This window comes from Quercus robur, chromosome 1, assembly GCF_932294415.1.
Source record: "Quercus robur chromosome 1, dhQueRobu3.1, whole genome shotgun sequence".
In the NCBI taxonomy this organism is placed as follows: Eukaryota; Viridiplantae; Streptophyta; class Magnoliopsida; order Fagales; family Fagaceae; genus Quercus; species Quercus robur.
Genome location: NC_065534.1, coordinates 14,430,678 through 14,443,217, shown reverse-complemented (window position 1 = coordinate 14,443,217; position 12,540 = coordinate 14,430,678). Strand labels below are relative to the sequence as shown.

The 12,540-nt window shown below is 35.4% G+C and overlaps 1 protein-coding gene across 1 annotated transcript; it reads right to left on the bottom strand.

Moving 5' to 3' along the window:
* Positions 1 to 416: 416 nt before the first annotated feature.
* Positions 417 to 11,991, bottom strand: LOC126722317 (nucleobase-ascorbate transporter 12). The gene is made up of 10 exons (XM_050425472.1): positions 11,134 to 11,991; positions 10,692 to 10,789; positions 10,398 to 10,568; positions 9,276 to 9,376; positions 5,017 to 5,152; positions 4,800 to 4,850; positions 4,388 to 4,675; positions 3,205 to 3,439; positions 1,809 to 2,095; positions 417 to 1,086 (listed from the first exon to the last, which is right to left on the bottom strand). The coding sequence occupies exons 1-10, from the start codon at positions 11,678 to 11,680 to the stop codon at positions 865 to 867; spliced, it is 2,136 nt and encodes a 711-aa protein (XP_050281429.1). The 5' UTR covers positions 11,681 to 11,991; the 3' UTR covers positions 417 to 864.
* Between the last annotated feature and the right edge of the window lie 549 nt (positions 11,992 to 12,540).

The window sequence follows — 12,540 nt, the reverse complement described above, 5'->3', positions numbered from 1 at the left end:
TTTTGGTCGAAATTGAGGGAGGTAATAGTAAACAAGATCTCACTAAATCTAGCCTAGATCTCGATGGATTTGAGACTAGGAGAAGAGAGAGGACAAGAATGGCAACTTCCAACAACATTTGTCAATCGGTTCAGTTCCATTGGGTTTCAAACCTCTTACCCACCGCTCACATTAGTTGATGCTGGAGATCCACCGTTGACCACCCCTCTAATCGAATTGAGTCGGTCCCGATCAGGTGGCATCGAGTCATACAGTTTCGTCAGGTCTCAGTTTGCTTTGGACATCCCTACTTATGACTCTTGCTCTAGCTGGAACCCCACAATATATCTAGTATAATCAATCTAGCTATTAAATAAAACATAAATTATTATATTAGCATATTGTACAAGAAAATACATAAATACCTCCATGCACAATTTTTAACAATGAACCGTATTTCATTTCCATCAAGAATCCAGCACTCGTGAAGCTGACTTAAAACATTGTACCCAAAAATAAAATACAAAACCATATACATGACCAGGATAAATTCTCAAAGCTTGCTTGAATGCAAGGGAAAAAAAAAGTTAAACCGGATATTCTCAATGACTCAAAACTAGATACACTGTTTATAATCTAAAATTACAACACAAACAGATCACTCTGGATCCTAAAATGTACAAAAATATCTCTATAAGACCTAAAGTCCCAATAAGATTTACCGTGTGTGAAAAACAGATTTCAGACTGAGTTTACCAAATGAGCATAGGGGAATTACATTGAGAACAGCAGTAAAGCCACCCCATGATAATGAACCGTCTGAGCTCGACAAGGTGATGATGGCCTACACCAGCAGAAAATTTTTAAAAAAAAAACCATGTCACTTCAAAGTCCAACCCATTTCACCCATCTGAAAACCCGACCAACTCTGAAGGGCAACTCATAATCTTTGGTGACAGCAGGTTCCCTCCTTGCAGCATCAGGTTCAGACCAAACATACACCCCACGTTCTTGCTGACTACCAGGTACAGTGTTGTCCAGAATAACAGCCACTAGGAATGCAATCACCATGTGAAATGACAGTAATGTGTTGAGGATATAGTTCACCTGCACATTAATCATATTAACAAAAAGTTGTCCAAATGTTTGCAATATCTGTTATGCCAACACACAGTGATAAGTTGCATTAGTGAGATTCATGGGGACTTGTGGTAGAAATAGGGTAGTCCATCTTGCAGTTTCACTAGGGTTGATATGCAACGATAAAAATGCAGCCTGATAATTGAAACAATGCTAGCTCTTTCCATAACATAGAATTCTTTTTATCATAGGTTGTATAACCATAACATACAATTTTTTTTTTCTAATAAAAAGTAGATGAATTTTATAAAAACAATAAAGCAAGTGCATTAGTTCTTGAGATCAGTGGGTATACCCACCAAAACACCAAAGAACATCAGAAAAACCATAAGATAGAATTCTTAATACTCTCATCCAGAAAGAATGGACAGAAGCAAGGAGTTATATTGAGGAGAGTTGGTTTAATTATATCCAGTAGCTTCCCAAGTAGGAAAAAAGAGTTCAACTTCTACTTTCTTGCTATTCTGGGATTTGTTTGGGTGAAGGGGAATGATCAAGCAGGATGAAATGCAATGACGTCTTATGTGTACCGGCCAGACACAGAAAAGTAAAGTGGGCTAGGTGGAATTATCTTCTATATATTGGACACAGCTTTTTTGCTACCATTAAATAGACAATACATTTTTCACCAGGCCAAGACATAGATAAGACTGAATACATGAGAAAAGAAAGGTCTCAGAGAAGCATACCCCTCCATAATTGCTGCGGAAAGGCCCATGTGAAGCCACAATGTAAGGCTGAAAATAACTTGGGACAGACAAGTTGGAATTTGGAGAGATGCCATACTGCTGAAAGTAGGCTGGAATTGACAGAGAGAAAAACAAAGATAATCCTACTATGATAATATTCCGAGAGCTTCCGGCCTCACTATAACGAAGATTTGACAAGCCTAATGCTGTAAGCATTGCCCACATGAAGCACAATAAAGCAGCAACCATAACTTCCGGAATCGACGCAAGAAATCCTCCAACTTTACCTGTGTGCAAGGCAGAAACATTATTAGGTACCTGTGGAACAAAGATTAGAGGATATCACAAGAAACAAAGGGCTTTATGCTCAAAAGTGGTGTCCCTGATCTACACACCATCTGCAAAATTTGCAGGTTGTTTTAGTGGCAATTGAGTCTCAAAGAATTTTGACAACTTAACTATGGGTTTACAAGCCTGATGATTAAAAACTAAAATATACCAAGTTTGTCAAGCCATATAACCAATTTCAGAATCCAACACGCTAACCTGGCAATAAATAACAAATCTCTTACACTACATCTGGCAGTCTTTGTTATCTGAGCAAGTTATTCACTTTCTTTGTCCGGCTTACAAAATCTCTTTTTCGGGGAACATCATTTAATGTTGTCTCTCAAAGAAAGATATAAATGTTTTAAAATTGTACTTATAAACCTCAAAAGAATTTAAACCCGAATAAAATAAAGGGCAGTGGTATATTAGAGAGTTATTGAAGCAAGCCTGCCTTGGCCCCATTATGAACTTCTTGATCTAGTACCAACCAATATGAACATATATTGAGCAAAATCATGCCAAAATATGTCAGTCCAGTTATTGATTTAGACAAACTCAAGTTGCAATTGAAATATGGTAGATAGAAAACAAACTGTCAAACCATTGACATATGCAATTGGTGATTAAAAAATTGCACTCAAAGAAACAATCTACTATAGTAGTTAGCAACCTACACATATATATAATCAGCATATTTAGTAAGTCGCATTTTGACTAACATTAGCAGAAGATTCCATATCTAGTTGGAACACCCCCCCCCCCCCCCCCCCTTCTCCTCCTTTATTCCAATAAAAAACATTCCTGAGTTAGACATTGAATATAAGATAAAATGTGAATCTGACCGGTTGCTTTTGAATAATTCACTAGGAAGATTATCATATTCCATCCCCCAACTAGATGTGAAATCTAGTAATATCCTTTCTTTTGTGGTTGAAGATTTTTTTTTTGTTGGAACCCCCACCACCACCCACATTTTTTTTTTTTAAGAATTGGTTAGTTGACAAGTAACAAGTAAGAGTAGTCAATATCGCTAGTAAATAAAAATTGGAAACAGAAAAATACTTACCTATTAGCGATAAGACGATCAAAACGCATGCACCTAATTCAACTGCTCTGCGGCTTCCCATTTTGGTCACGGCTATGGTGTGTACATTTTCAGTTAGAGTGGTGGACCCCGTTCCTGTACCCCAAAGCCCAGCCAAGACACTGGAAAGGCCTTCCAGACCAATCCCTCGACTAAGAACGCCTGGGGTTGGAGGCCTTGATGCCACCAACAATGAAGATGCATGGTATGATCCAACCTAAGAAGTTAAAAAAAACAAAGCAAAATCAGGACTAGCACTAGCCATATGATTCTGCATGGAACATCAAATGAGTGGATTTCTACAATGAAATGCAGCAAAATTATTTTTAAAAAATCTCAAAAAATGATACATGAATTTGTTTACAATTCTTGGGGAATAAAATTTGATACCTTTGACTAATTCAAACATCAATGGGATGTCCAAGGAGATTTTAGAACAAGGATACTACATACTTCCCAGACTTTTGCAGAAGATGTAGAACCAAAATGTTGTAAAGCTACTACATAATTTTGTAATAGCACCAGTTTCATTGTGTATTGATTAATCAAGTTCAATAATTAGTACAAGTCAGATGAAAACCTTACAAGGGAAGCCCTGTAAATCAATGTAGATGAGATTCTAAAAGACAAGAAATTATTTATTTAGGGTAGTTCTTTTGAATAACATATAATTCTGAATTATATTGGTAACTAGAGTATGAGAATTTTACTTGTCAGGGACTGTTCCTTATTATTCATTCCAACCATTCCTTGTTCCCGCGTCCAACCTCTTCAATTTCAAAAGTTTTGTCCATTATTTCCCTAGCTTGCAATTGGATTTAAAGTACAAAACTAGCCCAGTGAAGATGAAGAATAGTCAAGCATCAATAAGGCCTGACTTTCTATTTATGCAATCAAACAGAGTTCAGTTACTTCCTCGTTTTTGGAAGGTCGGAGACAAATCCTTCATTACACACCTTATCTATAAAGAAATAGATATCATGTACTGTATAGAATCTTTAAGATCTCTAACAAGTATAATTGCTTGTTAGAAACTTATAAAAATTTGAATCCCCAAAAGATATGCAACTGTGAACTTGTAGAGAAAATTGAAAAAAATAATAATTAAAATAACTTTATGAATCAACAAGAGAATTGCAAACCATGATGAAAGACAGAAACTAACCGAATCCACGGATGCAATGATAGACACCACACACATAACAAGAGCCATTTTCCAGTGGAAGACAGGAGTACCCCATTGTAAAGGATAAGGAAATCTGAACCATGGGGAAGATCTTAATGCATGAGAAGTGTCTACTCGACAATGCTTCATCCTCGAGAGATGCTGTCTGCAGTGGTCAGATATTATATTTGATGCAGGTACATTTACATCACAACCTTTGTAACTATAGACTCCTGCTTCAGTTAGCAGGAAAGCAGTCGCCCATGTAATTGCCAGACCCAAAGGAACCTGACAATGACACAAGGACAACCCCATTACATTAGAAATCATATGAGCAAGTGCAATATTATTTCAACTTACAGTCTGGAATCAACAGTAACAAAACGAACAGAAATATAAATTTATAACTTACCGCATATATTAGAAATATACGATGACCAAAGACAGATATCTTACGAAGATACTGCAGAAAGTATGGAAACAACAAATTAGATGTTTCTGGCACACAATCCAATTAAAAAAAATGTCAGACACTATAACATTTTCCAGTAGAGACATAATGGACTAGGACAATACTATATAAGAAAAGATAATAACCAGTAATATCTGCACTGCTCCACCTTACTTACAAGAGAAAAAATAATAACCAGTAATATCTGCACTGCTCCAATCTCAAGACAGCTACCAACTAGAGGGAAACCATAGCTATAGAAAGAAAGTCCAACAGCCGCAATAGTTGGGGACACAACAACCGGATTGATCGACCTGAAAAGGAAAGGCAAATGAAATTAGGTTGACCTATTGGGTGTGTTGCGCAAAAAAACTTGACACTCAATGCAACATAATGCTTTTAGATTATATTTTGCTCTGGACACAAAACAAGCTAAGGTTCATTTGTAAAATGCAAAATTCCACTACATGCTTTACTGTAATAACATATAAATGTTACGTGCACAGTAATGAATCAAGCAGATTCAACTGAAATATTTTGTTCCTCAAAAAACTTTACATTGCCAATGGCTCAGTGCAACACAACCCAGTTGTTAATAAAATAAATAAATAAACAACAGAATATTTTCTATATTCCTTTAGTTGGATATGAAAAACTTAGCAAACAGAATATAATTTCCAGGTCAACCCAAAAGAAAGATTCGGAGATTTTCAAAAGGCAGGGAGGAAGAAAATGATAAGTACACTGTACACTAATTCTTTAAGAAGAAAAAAAGATACAACCCTAGTACACAGAAACAATACAAAGGATAAACAACAAGAAAAAACTAGGCTAAATTACAAAGTACTCCATCTGATTTTGACATTTTTTCAATTCAATCCTTTTAAGTTTCTTTTTTATTTTCTTTTTTTCATTTCAATCCTTTAACTTTAATTTGTTTCCAATTTAATCCTTTCGTATAGTTCCATCCAATCTCGCCATTAGTTTTAGTATTTTTCACTTTCCAAAGTTAAAATATCCAAAAAATAATAATATTTTTTTTTATTCCAAAATTAATAAAATTTAAAAATAAAGTTTAAAGAATCAAATAACACAGGCCCCAGATTAAACTTAAACAAGCAAATAACAAATATTCCAAAACATAGCAATCAATATCAAGAAAAAAGATTTGGTTTCTATTTTCTAATCCTATCACCACTTTCCGAGACCAAACAAATCCCAAATCCACAAAAACCTAGATCTAAAAGCTCGAAATCAACCTCAAAGCCCACCAACAATATCATAAACACACAAATCAAAAGCAAGGAAAGCACAAAAAAGAATGGACCTAGGTCTAGAGAGAGAGACAATAAAAAATTTTAAGATTTTTTAAACTTTTTTTATATTTTAAAGATATATTTCAATAATAAATATTTTTCCTAATTTATTTTTAGATTTGAAATCATAAAAATACCAAAACAACATCATTTTGTGGACTTAAGGTGCTGATTGGATGAAGGTGAACATAATAATGACTACATTGGAAATGAATAAGGTTAAAGGACAGAATTGAAAACATATCAAAGTTAGAGTGTAATTAATAGATTAATAACATAACTGCAGTAGATGATGGGTAAAGGCCCAACGAAATAGTATTACCAATGGTGCTAGATCAAAGAATGTCGCATCACAAGGATCCCATGGACAGACGTATAGAGTTCCCATGAATGGGAAGTGCAATGCAAACACGTGATTCTCATGGATGTGTACGAGATTCCATGGATTAGGCGAGGTGAAGGTAAAATCCTATGGGCAAGGGGAGGCTAGTAGGGACTTGCTATTGCCCATGAAAAGAGGTTTTGAAGCCCATAGAAAAGTAATGACTCATACGTGAGGGGGAGATTATTGGGTATACGCATGTAGGTGAAAGTCCCACATGGAGAAAAAGTATAGGATTTGAGGAATTAATACAACATAACTGGACCCAAACCCATAGGCTTAAGTTTTTGGATTAAGTAATATCCCTATATATTGTATCAAGACCTCAATTGGAGTCTCTCCAAGATGTTATGTCCCCAAGGTCCCCAACACAAAGTTCCTCAATTCACTCCCAAAGTTGATCAATGAATGTGGATCCTAAAGCTATTTTACTTCATTACAGAAGGGTTTGTAGACCTACTCAAAATAATTTCTCAACTTATATGAAGTATTTTCTATTTCCTCCAGCCCATCAAAATGTCAAACTAGCCCATATTTAACACTGCTGCAGTGAACAATTATTTTTTGATAAGTAATGAAAATTTTATTGAACAAAGCCTGCAGTCAACAATTGATGCCATGGGGCCACTTTTTCCAAACAAGAACTTCTCTGCATATCCTAAGAATCTTATGGACTAAAACTCATGAATTACACAACTAGAAAACCTGGTCCATGGGGTTGATAACCTTTCTTTCCCTTTTCTTTTGGGCAAAGGTTAGTCAGCATTGCCCATTTGTACTGGAGAGAGAGAGAGAGAGAGAGAACCTAATTTTGTAGTATAAAATCCAACAAAATCTGCCAGCATACAGCTATCTTTAATTATCCAATTTATGTTAAAGAGATTATTCTGTACACTCAACAAAACTATATTTTACCCAAAGGAAATGTAAGTTAATCTAGACTAAGGCCACACGCCCTTGTATGATTCTTCCTCTCTCCCCTTCCCTCCTTTTTTCTTCTTCCTTTCTCTGTTACTACCCCATACAGCACTAAACAAATTTCTTCCTTTCATTCTTCCTTCGCAACCCAAAATCATACCCCGTCTCTCATATACTTTACTAGCCAGAAAAAATTGAAGTTCTCCCAATTTTTAAGCCTACACATAATCTAGAAAAATAATCCTAAATTCCTTCAAACAGATGCTGCCAGAAAATCCCAGCAAACAGCATTTACAAAGTTTAAGCATCATTTGTCTTTAAACTCAATCCTTTTCACACCCTAATTCAATCCAAAAACCTAAACCATTTCTTCTAATAAACCCTGGCCTCAAAGCCATAAGTTTCAAACCCTGTGACCCACCACATACCCAACTAAGTTTCATAAGGACCATATGCTGGCCAAATCACATAACTTAATTTAACCACAATAAACCGAATAAGGTGGCATTATGTTTCAATAGAATACCAGGATTAGACCCAAACACCATGATGTCAACAGTACAAACATAGGTTACCTAACAACAAAACCATTTCAAATGGGTTCCTCAATGAAGGCGGGAAAAACAACAACAACAAACAAACATTGTTTTTCATATGGTTGCTGCTGCAATCTAGAGAAGCATCCTATGTGCATCCCATTTGCGGAAAAACGTCATATCCAATTCCAAACACATTGCACAAACCACAGAACATTTATAGCTATCGGGCTGGAAATGAAAAGGTGAAACTGTTAATTTAAATCCCAATAGGGGCCATCCCTCATTATTGAAGTCCATGTAGTATATATCATACAGTTGATATAATTAATTACATGAATATATCAAATTTTCAGAAATAATAACTAACACAATTGACTCCATAAGGTAAAGCAATTAACTCATCAATACGACAATCTTATGTAGGATAGATTAGGAGAATAGAGATAAAAGGGAGAAAGAAGATAAATGGAACAAATTCTAAGCTTCACCACCTAGAGTTTGGCTGAAAAACCTAGGCCTCACCACCTAAGGGTATTTGGCATCACCACCAAACAAAGAGAAACACATTCTCAAATCATAAATTCCCATTCTAATGCCTTTCATGATTACAAGAGCACTAGAGTTTAGGAAAGGGTTTATTTCCAAACTAGTTTGGAGAGAAACCCTTCAAACTCCTCCCATATCTTTTTATTGGATATCAATTTTGAAAATCTAACCATTGGATTACACGTTCTTATTATATCTTCCATGCTTGCAAAAATTTTAAGAAGATCAAAAATCAATAGTTATGTCATCAATTAAATGTTAAAATTTCAAGTTTTTGTGGTCTAAAATTATGCATAAAAATAAGTTTATTGATCGAATATAGTAAATAACATTTTATTTGAACGAAATCTGATATGCGTGTTAAGAACATAAAGAATATGCAATCCAACGGTCAAAATTTCAAAATTCACATCCAATAAAAATATATGGGAGGAGTTTGAAGGGTTTCTCTCTAAACTAGTTTGGAGATAAACCTTGTCCACTAGTTTAATAAGGTTTCAAGGATTACATCCAAGTGAAAATATCTAATCCAATCCCTCTAAACACTCAAAATTAAAAACCATATTCAAAATTAAAATCTGAAATAATTTTGGTGCTCCTTGATCACAATCGAAGCAACTTATCCCACTCCCCAAGCATCCAACCTTTAACAATTCTCACTTGGTAAATGGAAAAGCAAGCATTTGCTGATATTGAATTCCAAACGTGGAGAGCTATAAACATACCAAAGTCATACCTCACTAAAACAGACATCAGTCCACTATATCCAAGTATTGTTTGAAAAGCCGAACCGATGATTATAGCCCCCTGTAGCTCCTTCATAATATGCTTGAATTTCTGCATGTTAAATGATTCCTTAAGTCTATTAAAAAAAATCAACAGAATAAAAAAGAGCTTGCTATTAAGTCAAGATTGTACAAATTTTAAAATGGAATAGCAGGTAGAAAAGATGAAAAAAAAAAATTAATTGAAAAATAAATGGAAGGGGAATGTGCTTCTTATAGTTAGGCTGCTAATCATACTGCATCTAAACATCTTTTTGCAGAACTTTATTTTACATATCAAGCGTGATGAGTTCACACCATACCTTGGGAGCAGAGGACCAATTGCAAGGCACATTCATTAAATCATTTGAGTAAAGGAAGTTACATGGCATAACTGGGGATTTGTTAAACAAATAGGGATTAGCTTTACACCTTCTAAATAAGTGTTAAACAAAGAAGTTGGGAAATGTTTGATGATATTTTAGCATTTTTTGTTTGTTCTCTCTCATGAGGTTTTTTTTTTTTTTTTTTTTTTCTTTCCTTGTTATATAGGACAAGCTATGTAATTGATTGAGAGATAAGAATTCTCTAAAAGAGTTAAGTATAAGAAAAAATAAATAAATAAATTTTTTTTTAAAAATCTCTAAAACAGCTACTATTTTCTTCTTTCCTTGTTATATTGGACAAGCTACGTAGATTACTAGAGGCAATAAGACAGACTAATTATAGTTAACAACAGCATAGCTTCTGAGAATCTCCTCCAGATTATAAGAAACAAACCAAGCAAAAAATATATGTAAGATGGCAGAGACAAGTATACTTTTATGTCTGTAGCCGTCATTAAGGTAGTATTCTACGTCCTTTATGATTCAACTAGATGAGTTTATGAATTAATATTATCCATCCAGTCAATCTAATAATTGTGCGTATATGTGCACCCACACAATTCTATAAGGGAAAATACTTAAAAAGTACTTATTTTTTAGTTTTGTGGATAGCTCAACAATTGAATGAGACTGAACCATGAGAAACATATAAGAACAGTCACTAGGTTCTATATTTAACTACAACAAAGCATGAAACGAGGAGCATACATTTGCATTGAGTCCTTGAAACTCCGAGGAGTTGATTATTGCCAATGCCGGAGCCAAGTAAACAAATGATGGACCCTGTATCAATGGCAACCTGGAACCGAAAGTTGTATGCAACAGTGTGGTCACTCCGGACACAAAGAGAACCGTTGATACCACATTTGAAGTATCCTCCTACACCCACTAAATCCAATCAGACCAAGATATCCACAACATGGTTTTTTTATTCTTAATAAAACAAAAAACAGTAACATAGGAAATTAGATTCAACAAACATAAAAATTGTAAAATACTCACATAAGTTCCACCCATTGCAGGAACAATGACGAGCGGTATAAGAATCAGCGAACCCAAAATCGAAATATAATGCTGGAACCCATATAGACCAATGGGAACTGAAAAAAAAAAATCAAACTTTTTAACTTCCACAACACTTAATTAATTGAATTGGTGATATTTCACATATCAAAAAATAAAAATAAACAAACACAACCCATTACAAAACGTACCCAAAAAAATTAAAAATCCAAACTTTTTTACGTTCACAACACCAATCATCACCAACAAACCAATTAAAAATAACCCATTTCGAATTATCGATAAATTATTTTAAAAACCACTTCTTTAACACTAAAAATATCTAAAATTAGCACAATTAAGCAACTAAAAATAGCCTAAAACCCCAAACTTTATTGAACAAAAGCAACAAAAAAAAAAAATTGGGAATTGATAAACTGACCAAGACCAGGTGTATCTCTGAGCTCATACTTCATATGGGTCGGTCTACCCACAAACCCATCATCATCATTCGGCAAAACATCGACCACTTCTCCACTCCTAGCCGTTGGTCTCCGAGCTTGGTCCGTAGGCCCACTCTGGGCCTGTCCGTTTGGGCCTGAACCCTTCGCCGGAGGCCCATCAGAGTCCCTCCGTTTTTTCACCGTGTGATCCTTATTATCCGACACGCCATTCACCGCCGCCCGAGTCCGACCCGCTTCAAGATCCGGCTGGGCCTGTGCCTGTGGCTGTGGCTGTGGCTGTGGCTGCGGCCGAGGATGAGGCTGAGTCTCGGGTTCTCTGGGCTTGGGCTGTGAAGCCGGCTGCGGCGGCGGTGGTGGCTGCGGAACAGCGACTAACTGACCGGAATCGCTAGCATTGGTCTCGCCGGAGAACTTGGGCCTGAAACCGGTCCGCTTGGCCCACGAAGAAGGCGGCATTGCTGAAGACTCCGGAGCAGGTGGCCATGGACCCGGTCGCTGTCGGGCTTTCGGGTCGGAGTTAGACATTTTTGCTGAAAACCACTACTACTACAACTACTCGTATAGCATAATAGCTTTTTTCTAAAAAAGTAAAAAAAATAAAAATAAAAATAAACAAAGTAAAAAAAGCAAAAAATGAGAGTGATTCTCAGATCTGATCTCTCTTTCTCTCTCTCTCTCTCTCTCTTTGTTGGGTTAGGGCTTCGAGTATTGTAACAGTACACAAAGTTCAAGAAAAAAAAAATGAACCCCAATGCTTTGCTTCCACAATCTCCTAGAGCTAGAGAGAGAAAGAAAGAAAGAGAGAGAGAGAGAGAAGTGAGTTTATAGAGAGAGAAAAAGAGAGCGAGGGTTAATAGTTATAGGTGTGAGAGTGAGTGCAGTGAGAGAGAGAGTGAGAGTGGGGCTTAGGTAAAAGCCAAGAGAAAGACAACTCAGCTTGTGGTGGTGGAGAGCTCAAACCGCGTCTTCTTCTTCTTTTTCTTTTTCTTTTTCTTTTTTTTCTTCTTTTTTTTTTTTAATAAAATCTTTTGGTCTTGGCTAGATTTTTCCAAAATAATAGGATATGGATTTTTTTTTTTTTTTTTTTGAGTTGAAATAAGTTAGGTAGTAGTAAATGCAGTTTGTTTAGACTTGAGGGTGTTAATGTATGGACGATGTACTTGAAAATTTTAAAAAAAAGTGTAAAAAAATAAATAAATAAATAAAAACTAACTAAATACTAGTATAATAATTATAAATAATACCAGAAAAAAGTTAAAAACTATATGCTGTAGCTTACATCAGATCTCGAATGGGCTCTAAGCTAATCATATGTTTTAAATTGTTGAAGGCTTGAAGCTTTTATTTTAGATATGATAAAGTAGTCTAATCCGATTTGGATAAAT

Coding starts and splice junctions, on each gene's coding strand:
- LOC126722317 (XM_050425472.1), bottom strand. CDS start 11,680: ATGTCTAACTCCGACCCGAAAGCCCGACAGCGACCGGGTCCATGGCCA. Junction 10,569..10,691: donor CTGCAATGGGTGGAACTTAT/GTGAGTATTTTA, acceptor TAGTGGGTGTAG/GAGGATACTTCAAATGTGGT. Junction 3,440..4,387: donor TCATTGCATCCGTGGATTCG/GTTAGTTTCTGT, acceptor TTAACTTCTTAG/GTTGGATCATACCATGCATC.